Raw genomic sequence first — 24,198 nt, forward strand, 5'->3', positions numbered from 1 at the left:
GAAATAAGAATCAGTGTAAGAACTATAAAATTCACACGGTAACGTTGCTATTAAACCTCCTACTTAAAATATTCCTTATGGTAAATAAATAAATAAATATCTGGAAAAGGAATGAAGATTTGTAGAACTCAGATCATGACTACAAGAGCAGAGCTATGAGGTAAAACAACTTCAGAAACTTTGAGCAACTACAGGATTACTTTAAACTGCAGGTATTTTGGAACCTGGTATAAAGACCATGATAATGTCAGTTAGCACTGGAGCTCTCCTTGCATCTCCTCTTGCAGCTCAGCAGGTGAGAAGAGTCTCGGTGGCTCAGACAGTCACCAAACCCATAATGTGACATTAGGCAGCATGGGCAACGTCAGCCAGCCTGTGTGTTTTGTTAAGGATGGTGCTGTTGGCTTCTCAGCCTTCCACCAAATTAGGGGAAGGTGCGTGCTCTCGAGCTGTGTGATACCCAAATACAGATACGAGCAATAGCTGTGAGATGAGAACTGCCAGAAATGAAGGAAAGGTTTTATGTGAATACACTTGTTTTAACTAAGCGTTACAAACATTACTGAACGAAATAGTAAGCTTATTATGTTTGATAACTGAAAGGTGTCTGTAGAACAAATGTTATTTCTTCACTACATTTTTATAGAAAAAATTGTTTAGTGTATTTCAGCTATTACAATTCCCATTAAGAAAATCAGAACACCAAAACGACACCACTGAAAGAGGATAAAGACAAGTGGCATGTAACAGCAAAACTCCTCTCTTCCTTCCTTTTCCCTTTTCTTTCCTTTTTCCTTTCCTTTCCCCTTTCCTTTCCTTTTCCCTTTCCTCCCTTTCCCCTTTCCCTTCCTTTTCCCTTTCTTTCCTCTCCCCCTTTCTTTCCTTTTCCCTTTTCTTCTCTCTTTTCCCCCTCAGGAGCCGACCGGCGCCCGCCCCCCCCACCTCCCGCCCCCTCCCCGCGGGCCGCCTGACGCGCTGCAAACTTTCCGTCCCCCGCGCCGCCTCCGGAGCGGCGGGCGGCGGCTCCCGGGGCAGCGGTTGACATAGTAACCCCTCGCCGGGCTCTGCGGGCCCTCCGCGCCGCCCGCCCTCCGCCGGGGGACGCGGTGCCGTGAGGAGCGGTGCCGCGGGGCGGGAAGGGCGGCGAGGCGGAGCCGGCCGTGCCCACGAGCGCTGAGGGAGCCGCCGGGAGCCCGCGGCCCCGGGCACAGCCGCGGGACACCATGAGCCAAGCGCAGCCCTACGGCTCGCGGAACGGCGGCTCCCCGGCGGCCGGCGCCCGGCGGAACGACAGCCAGGACTACCTGCTGCTGGACGCCGAGCCGAGCGAGGAGAGCGCGCTGCCGCCCTACGCCTTCTACCCCGTGTGAGTGCCGGGGGTCGGGGCCGGGGGAGCGGGACCGCCGCTGAGCAGAGCGGGCTGAGATCGCGCCGCTCTGGTTCGCTTTTAGCGCTGCCCGATGGGGCTGCGGAAATGTTAACTTCTGTGATCGGTGCTCCCACATCGCGGCCGCGTTCACGAAGCCGTCATCATCTCCTTACTGCGTTTTGTCCCAGTCGTTCAGCCCCGTGTGATGGGGTTTCCTAAGTTTTGCTGGGTAGCCGTTCTCGTGTGAAGGACTAAATGGAACATAAATAACGAAGGTTCCGGCAGTGGCAGCTGTTAAAATCCAGGTCAGCTGGCATTCAGCGTTCAGAGCCGCTCCGGTTCCGTGCTGTCCGGTGACGCTGTGCCCGGCACCGCGGGGTTAACAGCGGACAGCAGTTATAAGGATTCTCTGCTGTGCTGCTCCAAGTGTTTCTGCTGCCGAGCGCTAAACCCGTGTGGTCATTAGCTATAATAGTGTATGTTACTGTGCAGTGGGCTTAAACCCCACATCAAAATATATGAAAGCATCTAATGAATGGTTTCCTGAGAAAAATCGGATGGTGATTGGTGATCAGCAGGGATTGATTCTGTCTTGATTGACTTCAACTCTGAGCTAGCATGACCATCGTTGCATTCTTTGGCTGCGTACTCATTCAGAATGGTTGTACAGCTGTGAGAGGATACATCTTTGGCAGGGTTTGTGGTGATAGGACAACAGGAAATGGTTCTGAACTAAAAGAAGGGAGATGTAGACTGGATGTCAGGGGAAAAGTTTTTTTATGATAAGGGTAGTGAAGCACTGGAAGAGGTTTCCCATAGAGGTGGTGGATGTCCCATCCCTGGAGATATTGAAGGGCAGTCAGTGACTTGGTGGAGCTGTAGGTGTCCCTGTTCTTTGCAGGGGACTTGGACTAAATGGCCTTAAAAGGTCCCTTCCAACTCAAATGATTCTATGATTCTGCAGTTCTTTGATTCTGTGCTTCCATGAGCTTATGTAAATGTTTTACATAGTGTCTTAAAAGAAGATCTGCAAGAGCTGTGGGCTGCAGACATTTTCACTTTATCAGCATCAACCCATGCCAGCAGCTCTTGGTCCAGCACACAAGTGTGGAGGTCACCTCTCCTCATCTCTGAATGTCTTTGAGGGAAGGCTACATCCTAATCAAGTTCCATTGTACAGCTTCAGTAGCACTAAATGCATGCATCTGTCTCAGACTATGTCATGTCAGGGTCCTAGTGGCTGATTGTGCTTTGCAGGTAGGCTTTGGACCCTGGCGCTTCTCCCTCTGGGAAGTGTTTCCATCAGTCTCTGAGACCACCTGATCTAAGGGTGGATGTAACTTTGAGGAGTGTGCTGCTTTCAATTTGTACATAATTGTTACTAGGAAGAATCCTTGAGTGAACCTTGATATTGCTGTGCATGTTTTTTAGTCACACAGTAAGCATGGGGAAGCTGTCGTTTATGGGCTTCTCATCTTCTAAGGAGACACTTACGGCAGCTGTAGACAATGTCTGCAGAGAACCACAGGACCAAGGAGGACTTCTTAGACTGGCAGGGATGAATGCAATGAGCGTAGGCTCCTGCAGGACATGGTAATTACTAAGTGTAGGTTCTGAATTTTATATTGCCTAAAGTAACCACCTGTACCAAGTTGGACTCGACGATCCTTGTGGGTCCCTTCCACCTTCAGATATTCTATGTTTTTCCTATTTTTTCCCCCTATCATGTTTAAATACTTTTGGCATACCCCTGTCTTGGACCAGAATCAATTTGTTTTACCAGTGGCCTTCACATGGCTGAGAACAAGATCAGATGGACTGTGTTTAGGATGTATGATTTATAACCTTTGTAATCTGCATGTGATAAGAATACTTCTCTTTGTTTTCTTTTGAAATTCTCAAATGACTGGTAGTACTTGATACTGTTATGGTAAAGTATATTATATGAACCCTACTTTGTATCCATAGAGTCATAAGGTCTCTGGAGATCCTCCTGAATGTACTGCTAGTGAAAAGACTGTATTACCCAGACAGATAAGATATGTAAAGTCAGTGCTTCACTTGCTGTGAGTTTAACTGGGCTCAGAGTGCATTTCCTATTAAGACTGTCCATACATAGGTAATGGGTGTTCATTCTTTAGCTACTTCTCCAGACCTGTGGTGGCCTAGGAGCCAATGGTGCTGCAAGGTGCCATATTTTTTCTGTGAAAATGCTTAAAGGAATCTTTGGTGGTCATTGGGCTAGGTGCTTAATTGGTGGAGTCTGTTCATTGACACAGAGCTGTACGTCACTTGAACGTGGATATTATGTCTATGCTTAAAGGTGAACACATGAAAATAACCCTTCAGATTACCTCAGCTGTGTTTTAAAATGTTTTAACTAAAGCTGCTTGCATTTCACTTGCATTATTTCTTGGTGCATCCAATTGCTCTGGATATTTTTGTCAAACTAACTGGAAAATGATGGGCATCATTTGCACATGCAAAAATGCCCTAGGAACATCTTCTATGATGGTGATTAATGCAGAACAGGAAGGCAGAGTACAGCTGAGGTCCAGAAGATCTGCAATGTGCCTCCTTTCCAATGTTATGAGAGGGTAACACATGTAGCAGTGTAACATGATGTGGCTCCCACTTAAATTGTGGGCTGATACCAAGGAGGAGTTTCCTCAAGTGGTCATTTAGTGTTTATGCTGGCTTTACTGCGTGTGTTGTTTCCAGAACGTGTTTTTCATGCATCTCTTTGTCACTGTCTTGATTACTGTAGTTTCTGGATTCTAAGATTAATATTTTAAGAGAACCATTTCTTATATTTGCAGCTGGAGCCCTAATCCATCAACTACTACTACTTTAGTTCAGTGATGTTACTCATGAGCTTTCATATACAGTCCCTTTGTAAAAGGAAATGACTGTTTAATAAAACACCGAGTTTGCCTTTTTGTTGTTGTTGCTGTTTGAGAAGATTTTTCAGATGGTTCATTAATTTTAAAATTTTGTAGTTATGTTAAAATTGTGATCAACCTGTGTGTGTGTGTGTTAGTGAGTTCAACAGCATAGATTTATTGTTTTGTTTACATTTAGACTGAGACAGTATAAATACTTTCATGTATTCATGTGTGCATGTTCTTAAAGACTTAATAATAAATGATTATTAATTTGATACTTAATCACTAAATTGCATGTAAATTGGAAAAAATATTTGAAATACTGACCTGTCACTGTTAACTGACTCTGTGAGTAGTAAGAGACCTGACAGAATTACTTACATATTTGAGGCTTTCTCTGAGTTTCTGTACTTTTACATAACATCATATGTCATATTGAATGAATAGGGATCAGCACCACTCTTTCCAAGGAGCAGCTTTACTGTGTCTGAGGTAGGTACTACTTTCCTGCATACACAACTTCAGCAAGAGGCTCTAGTGGGAATTTGTGCTGAAATATCATGCTTTTCAGAACCTTGGGTAGGAAAGACACTTCTCAGGTGATTTACAGAACAGTTTCCAAAGTATGAGGTTACTTTCTTAGGAATGTAATAATTGTGTGTTAAAAATGTTATGTAAGGAAACACTCTTTCTAGTAGTCGTCTTCCATCTAGCTATTAAACCTGGTCTCCAGTGTGTTGAAAAATGCATTACCACATGTAAGTCAGAAGACCGCCTGCTGAAGTACAAAAGTGTGCATAAATTCTCTGTCTTTTGCAAGTAGTTCATGGGTAAAAAACCCAGTTTTGTATTTTAAAAGAAGATGGAAAGTGCATTTTCAGGTCTTAGCCCAAATCTGAGCACTGATATACAGTGGAATTTGAAAAGTGACAGTATTTGTTTGAACTTCCCTTCTGGAAACATGGTATTGAAGAATTAATTGCCAGCATACAGAGGTAGTCAGAATGCAGTAATGCACTCAGACGTCTGATTGTATTACTTATTTATATTTTGAAATATCTTGTGTTGTGACAAGAAATATATTTTCTCATACATGTGAAGAAGGGCAATTATACATTAAAATGTCAGTTGTAAATTAAACAAGGCATGCAAATTATTGGATGAAAGTAGGGAAGAAAAAGATTCTGATATTCATAACTGCCTTGAGGTGCAGATTATTTCTCAGCTTCTGTGGTTTTCAAATCAAGTGTTTCTTGACATTATTAAAGCCAGTGCATGCTTTAAACCACTTCCTCTGTTAAATAATACACTACATCATTTCTTTTCTGCCTGCAATATGAGGATTTCTGCTGTTGACATAACATTATTTTTATCTGCAGCCTCAACTCTCTTACTTGAAATGACCTGTAAAATTATCTTCCAGACTCTCATTAGAAATAATCTCTTTGGGGAGCAGTGTGCAGTGTGGCAGCTGTGTTTCAGAACTGGTCCCTTTGCTGAGATCCTGCATCCTCTCTAAATCTCCTGCAATAGTTTAGACAATATGAAGATACCGATGTGAGTTCTGTTGATAGTGGGTAATGCTGTAGCTTAACCATGTGGCTTAATCCAGAAAGTGAACAAAGCTGGACAGGGATAGGGAACAGGTTGGTTGTCTTCAAAATGCTCTCTACAAGTACGTCCCTGGAGTACACTCTGTATTCCATAGATGGAGGTTTCTCATGGGGTTGCTTTGCTCTATGCTTTGAAATTGCCAGAAGCTTATGCTGGAACTGGTACAATGCCTGAAAATTGCTTCTGAAAGGTGAGCTGAGGCACATGTGTTCGTTTTTTGTTGAAGACTTAAGTGATTTGTTGGGTTTAGTTGCTAGGCACTTGTGTATTCATGGAGTATGTTCACTAATGTAGCAGAGAACTTCCTTCCATCAACTGCACTGCCAGAGCAATGACCCGTGACAAGACTTTATCATCAGTTCTGCATGACCTGTGGTAATATTTCTGCAGGCTTATTCATAATGCCAATCTGATGAGTAAGATCACCAATCTCTGGTGTGTGCGTCTTTCATCAGCAATGTAAAAGGAAAAGAACTACTGTTGGATCTATATAAGTGTTGTCTAACTGCATTCCTGCACCATGCCCTTTAACCAAGGCCGTTTCCTGGGATTCTATTAGTAGAATTCCTTTATGGGTCTTGGCCCTTGTAGGGTCTTGCTGGGTGGTTGCCCACAAATCTGCGACAGTTCAGTGTATTCCTGTGAATCATCAACTCCTCTGATCCAAATCAGATTATAAATAAATGAATAAATAATTCATGAATGAAGCATCTTGCATTTTGGTGAGATCTAACTGCACTTATTGAACTCTGAAGCCAGGAGCAAGGAAGCTGTAGCCTTACAACAACCCTAGAGCTACAGACCCAGCACTCACTGAACACTTCTGTGAACATCAGAAACCCTTCACAGACTTGCTGAGGTCTGCTTCTGGCTTCTTTGGTGAGGAGTCTAGGAACCTTATGGTCCATGGGTTGGATACTCTGTTCCTGGAGACATTCAAGGTCAGGCTGGATGGGGCTCTGAGCACCTGACTGACGTGGAGGTGTCCCTGTTCATTGCAGGGGAGTTGGACTAGATTATCTTTAAAGATCCCTTCTGCCTCAAACAATTCTGTGATTCTCTGATATTCATTCTTAAGAAAAAGTCAGATTTGTGGGTCACTATGATGAAGTTACTGAAAAAGTAAAAGTTACCTCCCCATGGGATCTGATTTTATAAAACTGGAAACTCTCCATTTCATCCATTTAATTCATTTCCCTCCAAGTCACTCATTGGATTTGTGTGAGGAGGGTGGATAAGTGGTAAAACAACACATGTGATGTGTACAACACTCTTTCATTGCCAGCTCTAGCAACAAGTGTGCTGTTTGTGTAACATCTTCCAGCAGCATTTGCCACTGCAGGAGCTGTGGGTTATAGAAACTGGCTTCTGCAAATGATCAGTATCCCCACGTACCAGCAAATTGGCATGGTGGGTCTACCTCATCAAGCCACGTTTAGATGTTTGAGCTCAGCAAACATGGGCAAAAGAAAATTTTGGCAGTTAAATTATATTCATCACTTTGTGTGGTTTCTTAGATCAAACTGATGCAGTACGAGGCAGAGACTTAGCAAAGGGATGGAATTTGGAAGTGCATAACATTAGACTTGTATACATGTTTGCATACATACGGGCATACCTGTGAGTGTAGACATGCCCATGACATCTGCTCAACAGGAGGCTTAAAGCATTTGGCTTGATAAGATGCATTTAAATGGTCATTTTGATACCGAAATGTGAACAAAAAGCTTAGTGATAATTAAATTGCATTCAGTGTTCTCTGGGATAGATTGAAGTTTTTATCTTGCAGGAGAATAATTATTTGCTAAGCAGTGACAATTTAAATTCAAAGTCAAATTATTTTTAGCAAAATAGAAGTCATGTAATATGATGTGAAGATAACTAATGCAAATTGAGGTTTATTTGCTGTATCCATTTCTCCACAACTACACTTTTCTGTACCATTTTCGTAGAAGTGACAGCACAGCTTTATTGTCTCACCAACTTTATGTGTAAATAGGCATTTGTCAATATTAAAAAAATAAGCCTTGAGATGTGAGGTTGGGTACAAAACCCACAAGCAAGTGGAACAAAAAGGGAGCCACATGCACATCAGGAATTGTCATCTATGGTGCATTCTCCAGGTTCTGGGGGATGGATGGCGGTGGTGTGGGTGGCTTGCTTTCTGCAACACTGGAATGTGACTTCATTTTGGCAAAGAAATAAAAAATCAGCGAATTTGAACAAAGCAACAGTGTTGCGGATGTGGATTTGCAGGGTGAAACCTTTCTTGTAGGTGGCCTGCTTTCTTTTAATGTGGGATTGTAGTCATGAAATACAAGCGACAAATAGTAATAACAGCAGTAGTTGTGAATCAGTGAGAAGTAGATGTGATATCTGCCTCTTTGTTGAAGCATTCCTTCAGTCATGCCATTAGTCATACCACTGTTAACAGCAACACACAGTTAATAAAATTAATTAAACCAAAACCAACCTGAGCTTGTCCATAAGAAGAACATGACCTGAGTTATTCTTTTTGCCCTTTGAAATTAAGTTACGGTTTTGATGTCAATATTTGCCTTAGTGAAAAAGTTTAAGAACTGAAGTTTTTAAATTATTTGTTATGTTGGCCTTTCATGTGCAGGTGGAAGGAAGGATGATGAGCCAAAGGATAATGCTGTATGCAAATTGCATGGAAAAGAGACCAACAAAACAGAATACAGATCGCAAAGTTTGATGATGCAGCACTGTTAGTTTCAAAGAATATTCAGACTGGGAAATTATCATGAAACTTGTCTGTTGCTCTGGTACTAAATTTTGAATGAAGCAGTGCCTCTCTTAAAAATGACATCAAGTATTCATTTAAGCCCTGATCTCACTGGAGATAGTGGGAGTTTTGCTGGGTAGCCCAAATCTTTAGCAGGCTCATGATGAGGATCAGCTGCTAGAACAGATTTACACTATTCTATAACCTCTGAGCTGCATGGGAGACTTCCTAACCAGGCTTTGGTCAGTCACTGCTATAAGGGCAAACTTATGCTGTTGAGCCCCTTGAGTTATTCCTTTGAAAAAGAGGATCCTTGCTTTAGCCATGGTCATGCAAGCAGACTTTTCAACTCACAGCTGAGAGCAAGGAGGCATTAAAAAGGCTACCAGTAGCCACAGACATCTTGATTCCTCTTTAATTTTTTTATTTTTTTTCATTTTCATACTGTGGTCAGCATAACTAGCAAGTAGGCTAGTTGGCTGATAGTCTGGACTGCAGTGCTGATCTGTTGCCTCTGGTCTCCTTTTGGTGCTAATTCAGATGGATGATCAGTGGCTTTGATGGCTGATTTCCTCTAGGCCCATGCTGCGTTTCACCACGTTCCGGCTGTTATAACTGACTGCTTTAGAAGTCTTTCAGAATGGAAGATTTTCACATCTTTAAGAAGTGACTGATGGTCTTTCTCTTCTGTAAGAGTTTTGTTTGTGGCATACATATTGCACATGCTCTATACATGCTTTTTCTCCCCTTTTTTAGAACAGGTAGCTGCATCAGATTACTCAGCTTTGTTAGACCTACACTCTGTACATGTCTTCTGCCTGCCAAGTGGTAGCGACTCATTGCTCGGCACTTCTTGTAAGGCTGCCTTAGCCTGTTACAAACACAGTGCATGCATTCCAGCTGTCAGCCTGCCAAACGCTGGGCACTTGGCAGCTGGGAGAGATTCTTAGGACAACAGCATTTTAAATCATGACCTGTGTCAATTATTAACACTTCTGCAGCACCCATCCTATTGCAGGAGCAAGTAACAGTAGTAATAGCCATGTGCGCACGTGAATGAGGTTGTAGAGCCTCCTTCTCTGGAAGTGTTCAAGACCATTCTGGGCACTTTCCCATGTGACCTGCTGTAGAGAACCTACCTTAGCAGGGAGGTTGGACTTGATGATGCCTAGCAGTCCCTTCCTATACCTATAAGTCGGTGACTGTGTGATTCTGTGAATCCAGACAGTAATTTTAACAGAGGTGCAGTTTGTAAAAGGATACTTTGGAAACTGGCATCACAAAGCTCAGGAAGTCTGTGTTGCTGAGACTCACTGCAATAATCTTTCCTCTGCTCATCACAAGGCAGGAAGGTGCCCTGCCTTCTGGTTCCCCCTGAGCCCTTCACACCTCTGAGTTTACAGTGGGGAAGGTGCCTGATTGACTGACCTATTAGCATCTGTCCCATGTGTAGCAATACGAGCAGCTCTAAGAGCCAAGGAGAGCAGTTCTAACTTCCAAACCCTACCAGGTACAGAACCTAGTGCCAGGAAAGATCCAGGTGTTAAACAATGGATTGCATTTTTTTTCCTAACCATTTGCAATAGTGCCTCATTATTCATTTGCCAATATTTATGGTCAAATTCCATGAATTTCTAATCATGCTTAGTGATTTATATAGGATCAGATCCATTGTACTGTTCTTTTCATGTTGATAATCATTTCTGAATACACAATGAACCTTGTTCACAATGGAAGTTGTTCTTAACCAGATGTTTTTCATGTTCAAAGACTACAAACAAATTTTCCCTTCCATTTTGCAATGCAATAGTTGATTTTCTGTATTAATTTAGTTCTGCTCTACTGATCTTTGTTTTTATGCATTATTTCCTTAAGCTTATTTAAAATTGCTTTCAGTTTGAAAGTATTTTCTTATGTTTATTAATGAAATGTCATAAGTACCATGACTTTCTCATTGGTTATCTGTACTTGTGAGGTTGGCTGGAGCTAAAGACACACGTGAGTTGAGGATACACTTCTATTCTTTTTTCACGCTAGATTTATTGATCTATAGTTAATTACAATAAACCTAATATGAACCAAATATATTAAATAGAAAAAGATTTTGAAATTGTAATTTAAAGCTTGTGGAAAATTTATCACAGGCACAACGAGGGAGATAATATTTTTATAAGTTCACATAAACATCTAGTATACTACTTGCATTTATTTAAAGGGGAGTCCAGTGCACCAAGAACTCCTGAGCCTCTTTTAGCTTTGACATGAAGGACAAATATGTACGTTCATGGATGGTGATGAGGTGCTGGCACAGGCTGCCCAGAGAAGCTGTGGATGCCCCATCCCTGATGGTGTTCAAGCTCAGGTTGGAAGTGACCCCTGGCATTCTGACCTGGTGGGTGGCAACCCTTCCCATGGCAGAGGGGTGGTAACTAGATAATCTTTGAGGTCTGTTTCAACCCAAGCCATTCAGTGATTCCATGATCTCTCCCAATGGCATGCCCACTTCCTTGCTTTTGCATTCTTCTGTGCATTTGGCTCTGGATTTGTCCTGACAGAAGTACATAGGCTAGGATGTGCTCAGAGGGTTCTAGCTCCATACAGGACCAGGGAGGTGAAATTAAATCAATTCCAGTGCAGCAGGATATTTGAAGATACTTGCAGTAAAACTTCTAAGATTTCCACTGAGACATTTAAGTCCTGCTCTGACTAAGTTATCTGACAGATCGGATGCAAAAAGCATGCTGCTGGTTGGCAGCAATTACTCTTCCTCTCTGTAGCCCTTCTTTTCCTCCATCTCTTAGAACAAAATTTCCTATTAATTTATCAATACTACTTGGGAAGACTGCTGTTTTTTTACCTTTCTCAAGTGAACCTTAGAATCTTATTCTCCTCTTGCAATGTACTATTTAATATTCCTTTCTGTCTCTGCCTGTAGAAACCTGAATTAAAGAATACAATAGCCATTAACAAAAATTGTACATAAGAGTGATAATGCTAATGGGAGTTAGTTAGTATAACTTCATTTTTAGGTAGTGGAGATGGGATGAAATTTTCCCTGATGTTTTACATGGCCTCTCATCAGTATACTCACTTCAGAATCTTAAAAACCTGCACAACATCAAAGCCATTGGGAAGCTTGACCACAGCCCATGTTACTGCTTTGAGTCACAGTGAGGCCAGCTGTGCTGTGCAAAAAATGAGGCCAGCAAAGCTGTGAGAGTCTGTAACAGCCTCTGGCTGCCCAGGAAAGATGAAGGAGATACAGCAAGATGGAAGGAGAAAGGATAGCAAGTGTCTTGGACTGGCATCTTATAACAAAGAAAACTAGACTGGGAGAGAAATGTAAGTATCTGAAGGAAAGGTCTATATTATGTAAAACATTTTGGAGAACACTACTAACAAAAAAGTCTGCAATAACTGAGCCAGGGTCTACAGACAAAAGTTGGGGTCTCAGAATGAACACTCCTTGCTGTACAAAGCAGTAGAAGTGAATGTTTATGCTTTTCTTCAGAAAAGAATTTTAGAGGATTAGGTCAGAAAGTTACTTAATCCATTAGCAGCATATGATAGGGTAGGTAAACAGAAATGGTTGTGACAGTGAAATTTTGGCACTGCTTTGTGTAATAAAATAATAATGCTCTTACCTAACAAGTTAATATATAAAATATATGCTGGGATTTCTTAGCCCGCAGCCACTTCCAGCCTAAAATAAGCAACAGAGTTGAAAAGCAGGGCTTGAAGGGAAGGGAAGGGCTTCAAGCTGCGCCAGGGAAGATTCAGGCTGGACATTAGGAAATACTACTTCTATGAAAGGGTGGTCAGGCACTGGAATGGGCTGCCCAGAGAGGTGATGGGGTCACCGAACCTGGGGGTGTTCAAGGAACATTTGGATGTTGTGTTGAGGGACATGGAATAGCGAGAACCATTGGTGATGGGTGAATGGTTGGACTGGATGATCCCGTGGGTCTTTTCCAACCTTAGCGATTCTATGATTCTATGATTCTATGAAACTGAAAAAAGAATCTGTACAAAGATTAAAGGGACAGCAAGGCTAATGACTCTGGTCTTACAAAACTGTCTGAGGGTCTTTAATGACCTGAGGTTTCTATGTTATGGATTTTTACATCACATCAGAAAAACAGCAGAAATCTCCATATCTGTCAGTGGGAGCACTTGATAATACCTTAAAGGGAGATTAACCAGCTTTTGCTTCTGCAGGATTTCTGACCTGCCTGCAGGAATTGATGGGGAAATCATTGGTGCAGGGATGGCAGCACTGTTGTGTGTATATGCCTGTCACTGGACTTGGTTCCTACTACTGGCATGCAAACCTCAATACATTCAGAGAGTCAGAAGATGCATGGAAGTACATGCAGAAGAGGAGGGCTTACCAGTAGGAAATACGGTGCAGTGCCTATCTGGGTTTTGCTTTTATTGAAGCTTGAAGAGAGTGTGGGAGGGCTGGTGCATGTGCAAGTATTGCCCCAAAGACAACATATGTGCATATATGAAGGTGCAGGACCTTAGAAGCACTCCTGGCACTAATAATGTGGGATCAAATTCTGGTTGCTTCATGTTCCTGAGCTTTACCTCTCTTGGAAGCAGGTTTCATGAGTTTTGAAATTCTAGATAAGGTTCTCCATATTGCATATTGTGGACCAAGCATAACAGAATTAAAAGAAATTTCACACTCATGTATGGTTTGTTTTCAAATCCTACATCATTTAGTAACAATGTCAGGAGCATTAGCATTTCATTTGCTTTCAATTTATACATGGGGGTTTGGGTTGGAATGTGGAAATCCTACTGGTACCTCCTTTCATCTCTGTGGAAGTCTTTGATATTTTCTCTTAGTTTAAGACTGCTGCTTGGGTGACAGAAAGGCAGCAGATGTAGGAGAGACTGAGGAGTTTCTCTGAGGCTATGCAGCCTGCCTCATCATGTGAGCTCCTTCCACCCTGCATGAAAGAGATAGGCCCCTCCAGAGGATGTCTCCTCAGGTCTGTGCCAGAATGGGGTGAATCACATTGGTGACTAAAGTGTTGTAGAATGACTGTTGATGAATGGAGCATCTGTAAGTCACAATGTGCAGATGTACTGCTGCTGACTTGATGCATTTTGTATGCCTGTGCGGAGAATATTATCCTCAGTTTTTGTTATCTGTGAATGTACATTTTATCTTCTTTTTGTATGCTTTGTAGTGTAGCTCAAGGATGATAACTTAAATATGAAAGACGATGTAGATCTCAGAAATGATAAATAAATCATATGCAGTAAAAAACAGCACATAATGCTTTGACTGAGCATTGTATATGGACGGATTTTCTCATCCTTGCTTACTGAACTATAGAACATTTAGACTGACTTATTTTTTGGGGGAGAGGTGAGAATTATGAGGGTTATTTTTCATATTAATTGCCTGCACTTCATTAAACAACAGAGGCAGGAAGAAGAACAGATACTAATAGCTTTATCCTTTAACAAAAGTAATCTTAAATTCAATAATCTTAATAAATAATCTTAAATTAAAATTTTAAATAATAATAATCTTAAATTCAAATACGAGCCAAGCAATTAGGAGCATGATCTTTTCATTAGTTAAACTTCCAAAATACAAAAGACTTAAATCTGATGAATTTTTAAAACAAAACAGTATATTCCACGAACATCACAGAATATTTTGCAGAATTTCACCTGACTTTCCCCTTGGTCAATGTGGATGAAATAGAATTGGTAGTAGTGATACAACTCTCAGAATAGAATTTCTTACAATTAAGGCTGTTTAGCAACATTCTGTGATGTCAGATCATGTTCTCCCCTCTGAATTATACTCATGGTTCATTGACATCACCTTTATTTAATTTAATGCTTCTGTAGTCAGTGTGCAGCCCAGCACAGGGTGAATTTGAGAATATTCTTCAGTCGAAAGGAGCATTTTGCTCTGCCATTTTTTAAAATGATAAAATAGAAACTATATAAAATTCACATAATATTTACATGGGAGACAGGAACATTGATTGTTTGAGGAAAAAAAATAAAAAATGAAAACCTGCATTTTCAATATCATGGCGACCTGAAAATTCATCCAAAATTATGGTCCTCCATCCAGAAACAATTTACATGAGTAGATTTTGTTGTTTCAAGTGGCTTGTGGCTGCGTTGGGATTTTAAGGAAGGATGCTGCCCAGTGATGATTGTAGGAGAGCATGCTATTTTATCCTCAAGGCTGAAAGGCACCTGAGATAATTGTCTCTCTTCGAGGCATGAAGACAGTTTTGGGGAGACAGAATTGCATGAGAGATGCAGCAGCAAAATACTGTTTTTGATTGAGAAGTAATTTCTGAATATTTATAGCTTTTTGGAGGGGGATAATTCTTTTTAAAATATATCAGTATTATATTGGGAGAGGGGAAATATTGTCCCAGGTGGGAATTACTGGCCAGACAGCCCTGGGACAGCAGCACGAAGTGGCTGGCTGCCTTTCCTCCTAAGAAAAATGGTACAAGATTTGGAGCTCTGAATGTACCTGATCATTCAGGTGTATCCTTCGTCTTGAGTGCTCAGGCTGGCTCAGCAGCAGGCTGCTGCCTCCTTGTAAGGGTTGTAAGGGGCGTAGCAATGACTTACTCTGAGGTGTGCTGTGGAGTGTCTGGATCTGGCCCTGAGTTCGTACTTCTGTACTGTGTGACTACAGCAAACAGTCAAGTTTGTTGCAACTTCATCAGTATAATGTGTCCCACTCATTTAGTAAGCATGTTTCTCTACCAATTCTTGGGCATGTTCATATGTGGTTGTACTAACAGTCTTTAGCCCGAGTACAGGCAGTGGACTAGTAATAGAATACTAGAAGTAATAGAATTCACATAGTGAAACATGTTGCTGTATTCTCAGTAATGGGATGATACAGTTTAGCACTATAACTGACCAGACTTTGCCCTTGAGAATGATTTGTTACCTTCCCAATTGTGGAGTGGTTTTAACTTGTGTTAGAGGGTGTGATATAAATATATATATATATAAACTTGTGAACATAAGTATAGCATGCTTTAATTTAGTCTTATGGGAAATTGGAACTTAGAGGTGCCACTGAAGTTCTGAATAGGTTAGCGTGATTCCATTTGGCACAACCTGGAAATCTCTTTACAGCCTTGGCTAAAGAATCAGATTATGCCCTGCTAAGTAACCCCTGACCTTGAGACTAGGAATCAAGATGGAAGGGAACAAGAAAGCATTTACTGCTGTGTGTGTTACTAAAAATTATATATAGTTATGAGATTAACCGTTATGAGAATATAAGAGGAAGTAAACATCAGAGCACCAAATTATAACTACTCATTACCTTACCAAAGTAAAAAAAAAAGACGCAAAAAAAGAAAAAAAAAAAAAGGGTGCAAAAAAATGATGCAATTTGAAGGAATATAGAAAATGAGGGATATAGAAAATAAGAATGACTTTTATTACAACCTGTCTACAGTCATCAGTCAAGGTAATTCAACGTAAGTTTCTAAATGCAACAAAGCCAGCTGAGCTGATGCATCTTCTTCACCATGGAACTTTAGTTTGCCTGGGTACTTAACTTTGCACAGTGGAAAACAGGGTCTGGGAAATTATTTACATAATATTTATTGTGCGCAGCATCTAGATAAGTGATATATTGACTAGGCTACCTTCATATTCAAGAGATAACTTCTACAAGAAAGTAACTCAGTATTCTCAACTCTTCTACACTGACTGCTACACTAGAGAGTAGGTTTACCACTCGCAAGATGTTCATGGGAAGAAAAAACTTCTACATAAACAAAAATTGCAAGTAAAGCACTGCAAATTCTTTTTTTTTTTTTTTTTTTTTTTTTTTTTTTCCTCTCATTTGGGATTATCATCTCGTGGAGTTGGCAAAACAGAAAAAAAAAAAAAAAACATTTTTCCAGTACAGAATATATATGAATGCTGTTTTTCCATTTTTCCAGATCCTGTGTAAAAATGAAAGCTACATAAGTCTGGGGTTTCTATTCACACGAGAATTTATTGTTTTCATATTTGTTTTCATGCTAGAATAGTTAAAAAGTCAAAAATTCCTTCTTTTTTTTCCCCAGAATACTCTAGAAAACCCTGTTCTCAGAAATGTTCACCATTTACTCTTTGATCTGATTGTTTCAATATGTGTGAAATAAAAATATTTGGTTTTGCTTTGTTGAAGACACCTGCAAATCATGCATGAGTCAATTCAATATAAATTGCTTTTGTTTCTTCCGCCATAGCAGATTGTAGAGAGAATGGTTTCAGCTCTACTGTAGCACATATGTGGTGTGTCTCCCATGGCATAAGGCAGAATTCAGAGCGTATCTGTGCTTGTGTATAACGAGGGTGTTCTCTGGGGAGTCAAACCCCCATGAGACGGTGGTGGCTGAGGCTACGGTTTGGTCTCCTTTCATCACTTTCAAAATACAGTCAAATGCTCTGTAGAAAAGACCACTTTAATTCTGGTTTCTGCTGGATTAGTTTTTCCTTAACAAATATCTGTCCATCCCCAAAAACTGATGTCTTAGGGTCTTAATTCTGTTACTATATGCAGAATTTCAGACTACACCAGAGAATTTGATTATTCAGACCAGAATAACACTTTAATGCCTTAAACTGTTATTCTGGTTTGAATAATCAAATTCTCTGCATGTTCATGTTAAATAATCAAGGTTTAAATTATATTATGATTGTTTTGTAGAGTATGTTGCAAAAAAAAAAAAAAAAAATAGAAGTTCTCTTGACAGCAACGAAAAGTAGGCAAGAAATATGTTCAGTGGGTATTTGCTGTTGTGCCACAGTGGTACTTCACCAAAAGCTGTGTGTTAATGTGTCAGTTCAAATAAATCCCTCTCTGAGGCATTTATGATATATATTTTTTTCAGCTAAGAGAATGATTCAGTGGTAAGGTGCATGATTGGGGTGTCCAAGACTGAATTGCAAAACCTCTTTCAACTGAAGCAGAACAGAAATCTCAATCCAATGGTGACTGAGTTGGCTCAGCAGAAGCTTCTTTAAATTTTAAGGTCAGGATAGCAAGTAAATTCTTTACATGTAGCAGGGAGCAGTAAACATTATTATTATTTCCTTATTATTACAAAGTATTTTTTTAATAACAATAATTACAATGATTAAAAGCAAATCAAAGGCTTTGCCTTTTTTTTCCCACATTTCTTTGCCTTTCATGTAAGCATGCATTGAAGTGATAAACATTTCATGGTAAATCTTTATCCTGAAGGTATACTATGCTGTTTTTATAGTAGAATTCTCTTTAGGAAAAATATATATATATATATATATATATGTATAAAATACATGTTTCTTCAACTTGCTTTGCAGCAGATAACGAGTAACATCTATGAAAATAATTGTTCCATCCTTGTTTTCATGGAATTCAGTTTCCTACTTTTTATCTATTTTTGTTTTTCTCCTGGGTAATGCCAATCTGTTCTTTCTGTTGGATATCACTGTGTTTTTTAAATACATACTGCTTTGCTTCTTACTTTAATTAGCTACACATCATATTTGCATAATAAAAATGAGTACTTCCTGGCCCACATGCAGTGAAGTGCTCATTCAGTTCATCACTTTGTTTTCTCTAATACCTTCATCAGTACTGTAAGTGGAAATGCTGGGATCACTGCATCCAACATAATGTTACCTGTCGTCATGGATGGAGACTAAAGCACTGCATGCCTCACTCATAAGAAGAAGCCAGAAAGATATTTATTGATGTAAAATAAATATTATATTGCAATTTGAACGTGATGACAGCATCTTAACAAGATTTGAAATGGCCAGATATCCATGACTATTTGCTACACAGAGGGTGGGGGATGCATAATGAATCCAAGATCAAACCTTAGCAAAGTCAGTATAGCTTAAAATAATAAATCACTTGTCAGTGATCTGTCAACAAGGAGTCACCATGTGAATCCAAGTGAATCTCTTAATTAATCTCTAGAGGTGTCCCTACTCAAGAAGAGATTCTAGTGTGCAGACAACTGCGTGCAAGAAGGACTTGCAAAGGAGTTCTTAGGCTGCTTACTGTCTACAAGGTAAGATGATTGACTCACAGTCATACAACTTAGCTTGGATCTACTGAACTAGGTGTCATCCATTCTCTGAGCACGCAGTTTGAGACAATATGGTGATCATTAACTGTCTTCCATGAAACCTGTATTGTCATCAGTCCCAAGGACAAGGTCTTTTGCACCTCTTTGTATGCACTAGGTCTTGGGCATAGTGACCAGGCTGGATGGGAGGACAAGGAGTGCACTGTCACACCTGTCCGTAATTCATACTTTGCCATGTGATTTTGTTTTATTGTCCGTTCTGTAGAAGATGAGGATTATTATACCATGGACTCTAACTTCTATGCATACTTTCCTTAAAATATGTCCAGATTGGGAAAAGCAATAAAAAGATGCCAACAGCTGAAATTAATAGTTTTACAAAAATAAAATGAAAATATCTGATTTAGTTTGCTTACCTTTTGCAGCCTGATCCAGATCAAGGAAGGAGGACAGGAAGGAGCAAGTAAAAATACTGGACTTATCATGTTTTTTCCTCTCATGGGTTTCTCTTATTAGAGCATTTTATGTTAGTCCTAGCATCCTTTTTGTAATTCTCTCTAGCTTTTCTCTTGGAGACATTTTTTTCTGTTTCTCTGACCTTTTTGCTGATATCTTACCCTGGGACTACACAACTGTGTTAAAAGTAATGGTGAAAATTTGCTCTGATTCATGCCAGAAGTAACTCACACCTTTAGGAGACAGGGAAAAGGAAAACAAGACAACCTTGTGAGGTAGATCTGAATTCTGTGCCTGGGTTTAACCCTGTGCTCTGATCTTCTCATGCACTTGTTGAGCTGTGCAACAGTGGGGTTTAGATGCATTCAAAAACTGGAATGAACTCATTAGACTGTACTCTGTAATGTACATTTGTTTTCTTTTCATTTATAAACATATATAAACTCATATTTACATACATACTCACAGACATTGCCGTCCCCTTCTTTCCCCCTGCTTTGAGAATGGATGGCCTTAAATGGAATTAAAAGGAATTACTCATTTTCATTAAACAACAAAAGCAGTGAGAGCTCAGCAGATCTCTTGGCATCACCAGCCAGTGCTTGAGTTATTCTGTCAACATAGTGTCATTTTCCTTCTTATCTGCCAGAGAGGTCTGGGACTATATTGTGGCTACTTTTACATAGGTGTGGACTGTGGGATAAGAGTTAGGAGCTACTTCTCCCTCCCTGATGCATAATCTAATTGAGGAGAGTTACAGCTTTTGAGTGGTATAGCACTTGCAATGGTATGGCTAAGTGCCATGCTCCAGCATCTGGAAAGCAATTGCAAACATATTTTGCAAACATATTGCAGTTGAGTCAGAATATGGTGTTTTCAAACAGAACTAACACAAATATTTACTGCTTCAGCTTATGTCCACTGTCTGGAAAGGGAAGAAGACTTTCTAGCATTGCTAGCAAGGCAAAGGAAGGAATTGTCCTACTGCTCTGTGCTGTTGCAGCCTCACCTTGAGCACTGTGTGCAGGTTTGGGCCCACAACATAAGTACATAAAGCTATCAGCATCCAAAGGAGTGCTACAAAGATGCTGAAGTGTCTGGAGGACCAGGTGTGTGAGGAGTGGCTGAGGTCCCTTGGTTTGTTCAGCCTCGAGGAGTGTGAGGATAGGCCTCATGGCAGCCTACAGCTCCTCACAGGGAGTACGAAATAAACATATGCTGATGAGGTTGACAACTGGAGTATAAGGGGTGCAGCATGTGAAATTTTTAAGACACATGTACTGAACATGGACCTACAGTAATGAAGGTGCAATCCAGCAGAATGCTACAAAATCCAGTTTGACAAAAGCAACAGTATGTTTAATAACATAAATGTTAAAAACAGAGAGTGCCACGGTTGGCCATCTGTATTGGCTGTTTTCTGCAGTCCGCCTTGTCACAGATGCTAGCCAGAACAGACAGGAGCCCTGGGCTGGGAAGCAGACCGACAGGGCTAGAGCAGCTTCTGCCTCTTTTTTGCACAGGGGTTCCTTACAGACAAAATATGGCTGCATATCTGACTAGGAGAACATGAAAGGGTTATTAGTAATTTAAAAATATGAGTGGGTTACTATATACTTACTTTTTGAAACATTGATCTGAGGTTTAAAACAACTATTCGATTCAGAAAGCGAGGAGGAAAAAACACTGAATTGTTTTAATGGAGCTAAATTGTATTCTTAAGTGAAAACCACCAAGCTCTTATACTCAACATGCTTTAAATACAGATGAAGAAATGAAAAGAATCCATTCTGGCATTTTAATACTTTTATGCTTCTGCAAATACATCCTTTTTTTCTAATACATATGAGTGAATTTGAAGTAATAAGTTGATATAATAAGTGAAGTAATAATTCACTCAGTAGAGACTGAAAGATGATTTGGTATAGCTGAGTGGTAGGACTTCATCTGCTAAGAGATTCTGTAGACTGTAAGATGTTAGAATGAGAAATAATTTAACACTGATGCTTTATTAGAGTTATGGCATCGCAGAAATATCAAGATCACCATATCCAGTCGTCAACCTGCCCTCCCAAGGCCCAACACTAAGCCATTTCCCTTAGTTTGATGTTTATATATCACTTAAATACTTCCAACGATGATGAATCTGCTTTCCTGGCCAGCCTCTTTCACTGCTTGACAGCTCTCTTCATGAAGAAATCTAAACCTCTCATGGTCCACTTTGGACTGTTTCCTTGCATCCTATCACTTGACACCTGAGTAAAGAGACTGACACTGTTAGTAATCCTTAGAGGTCTCGCCTTGGTCTCCTTTTCTCTAGACTAAACGAATCCGATTCCCTCAGTCTTCTCTCATAAGTCATGTTTTCTCATCCCTTCACCAGTTTCATTGCTTTTCTTTCACATGCTCAAGCAGCTCAGCATCATTAAGTGTAGTCAAGTTGTTGAAGTGTCTGCTGCCAGAACTTCCTTGCCTGTCTTCTGTAAGAATAGATGAATTCAGGGACACTAGTGTGGTAATTCCATGGCTTTCCTGATGTAAATCTGAAACTTGTGTTATAGGTTATTGAGAAGTAAAGTTCAACTTAATTTAACTATCTAGCATCTCTTAGGTATATTTAGTGCAGGTGAGTTAGATTTGAGTATTTGTGTACTTATATAAGATTTTTTTTTCTGGTTATATAACAAACATTTTCTACATTTCTCCAGATATTTACTGATTATCTTCTCATGATGTAGGCTGAAGGTCTGAGGGCTGCTCTTTTGTTCTTCTGGATTAGACTGCTTTTTGTTTTTTTGTTTGTTGTTTTTCTTTTCTCTTGTATGTATGTATGTGGATTCTGAGGGGTGCAAAGTTTTATTTTGATTTAAGAATCTTAAATAATGTCCTCAATTTTTACTCTTGGCACTGAGATGTGGTGGAATCAGTACAGGCTAAGGGCTGACCTGCTGGAAAGGAGCTTTGAAATATATCTTGTTGTAATCCACTTCTTACTTGTATTATAATTATTTCCCTTTTCATTTATTGCCAAGATTCTCAATTTTTCGCCAGGCAATTTGTTCTGAAATACTCAAAATTAATTTCCTGTTGCTTTTCAGTTCTTTTATGACCAACAAAAAATGGCAGATGGTTGAAATTAATTTATGGTTGAAAAAAAAAAAAAGATATATTTCAGTCTGATACATGCTTACGGTTGTAAGAGTCCCTTAAAATGAAATTTCATGTAGGTATAGGTGATTTAAAACATCATAAAAGTAATAGGAAAAATATTAGAATCATTTTTTTTTTCCAAGACTAACAGAAGCTTTCAGTTTCTATAAGCAATCTTTCATTTTCTATTTCAGGTTTTAATAGGTCTATCAAATAGGGATGATATTTCATATTTGATGAATGATAGATGTACTAACCATGAGTTAATAAAAAATGCAGAGGAAGTATACAGTAAGTTTTCGAAAAAAAAAATGTTGAAGGAAGAACTTAAACAAATTGAAATGCATTGCAGGCTAGAGCAAGACTATATGAATACAAAGGACAATTGAGTTAATTTATCAGAATTCAATCAAGTATTTGTTATAATGCCACATGACGAATTATTTGTTAAGTTGAAAAATATTGATGTAATTGAATGAATTGATTTAATGGAAGGCAATTGTTTGCTGAGATTTTGTTACCAACTGGCTAACATTTACAGTTTTTCTTGATGAAACCTTTTCTTGCTTAGTCCAAGGAAATAGTTGCTCTTTTCCTCTCAGATGCATTACCTGTGTGAAAATATTTTTGTACATCAGAAGTCTTTCCAAAATTGAGAATTAACAATTTGATTCCTTCCATCTTTTCTCAAGAGCTCTTTTCTTGAACTGTAAATAACTTATTGTCACATTTGCCCATGATGATTTGGTTCTTTTGCAAAAAAAAAAAAAAAAAAAAAAGTCCTTTGCAAAGAAATTTACCTCTCACAGTTCCTGCTTCCGATATTTCAGTGTTTTCAAAACATACTAATCTGCTTATTTCCCTGCTGGAAATGTTTGGCTACCTCTATAATGGTAAACAAAAAATAAACAGTTCCTGGAAATATTCCTTAGTACTGGAATGCAGTAATCTAAATTATTACCCTGTTCGTGGAGTCACCAATAGTGGAACAATGTGGGTCAAGAGAGACCTCCAGAGGTCATTTAAGCCAAACCCATGCTCAGTTGCAAGTCTAACTAGTGCAAGTTGCTCATGGCGTTATTCAGATTAATTGGAATGTCTCCCAGCAGTGAAGATTGCACAGATTCTCTGTCTAATCTGTGGCACAATAAAGAATTCTTTCTTTATACTAAATCTTAATTTCCTCCGAGGCAACCTCTGCCTGTTGCATCTTGTCTTTTCAATGTGCATTTCTGAGATGAATACGGCTCATTTATCTTCATATCCTTTCAGTAGGTTGTTGTAGAAGGCAAGAAGATCTTCACCTCAAGCCTCTCTTCTCCAGACTGACCAAGCCCGTTTTCAGTCTTAGCTTTCATGTCCCTGTGACCTTGAACATCTGCAGTGTCTGCTGGACTTGTCTCAGGACACACCTTTTTGTCCTAAGAAGTCGGAAATTGGATACAGCACTCCAGATGTGCTCAGTAGGGTCTCACCAGTGCCCAGCAGAGGGGAAGGATCACTTCACTTGAACTGTTGGTAACATTCTTGTTGATGCAGTGGGTACATGGTCAGTTGCCTTTGCCACAAAGGCACGCTGAAGACTTCTCTTCAGCTTGGTGATCTCCAGATCCTTTGATGAAAGCTGTTTTCTATCCAGATTGCCCCCAGCCTATTGCATGGGGTTAATCCATCCCAGATGCAAGACTTTACAATTGTCTTTGTTCATAATGTTCAATTTGTCTCAGCCTACCCTCTAGTGTATCAAATACTCCCACATTTCTGTATCACCCAGGGACTTGCTAGAGGTGTGCTCCATCTCATACTCCATGTTATACATTAAACACTGTTGATGCTAGTATCATTCCCTGATGGTAACCAGCTGCAGGTGGACTTTGTGGTGCT

The 24,198-nt window shown here is 39.9% G+C and overlaps 1 protein-coding gene across 3 annotated transcripts in view; it reads left to right on the forward strand.

The window, feature by feature from the left end:
- Positions 1-1,162: 1,162 nt before the first annotated feature.
- TRPC6 (transient receptor potential cation channel subfamily C member 6) overlaps positions 1,163-24,198 on the forward strand; it is a 95,164-nt gene continuing 72,128 nt past the window's right edge. For all 3 annotated transcript variants that reach the window (XM_004938840.5, XM_040650423.2, XM_417184.7), the window contains exon 1: positions 1,163-1,366. In XM_004938840.5, coding sequence (XP_004938897.4) covers positions 1,224-1,366 — 143 coding nt within the window. In that variant the 5' untranslated portion in view covers positions 1,163-1,223. The remainder of the gene's footprint in view (positions 1,367-24,198) is intronic.

The sequence above is a fragment of the Gallus gallus genome, chromosome 1 (assembly GCF_016699485.2).
Source record: "Gallus gallus isolate bGalGal1 chromosome 1, bGalGal1.mat.broiler.GRCg7b, whole genome shotgun sequence".
In the NCBI taxonomy this organism is placed as follows: domain Eukaryota; kingdom Metazoa; phylum Chordata; class Aves; order Galliformes; family Phasianidae; genus Gallus; species Gallus gallus.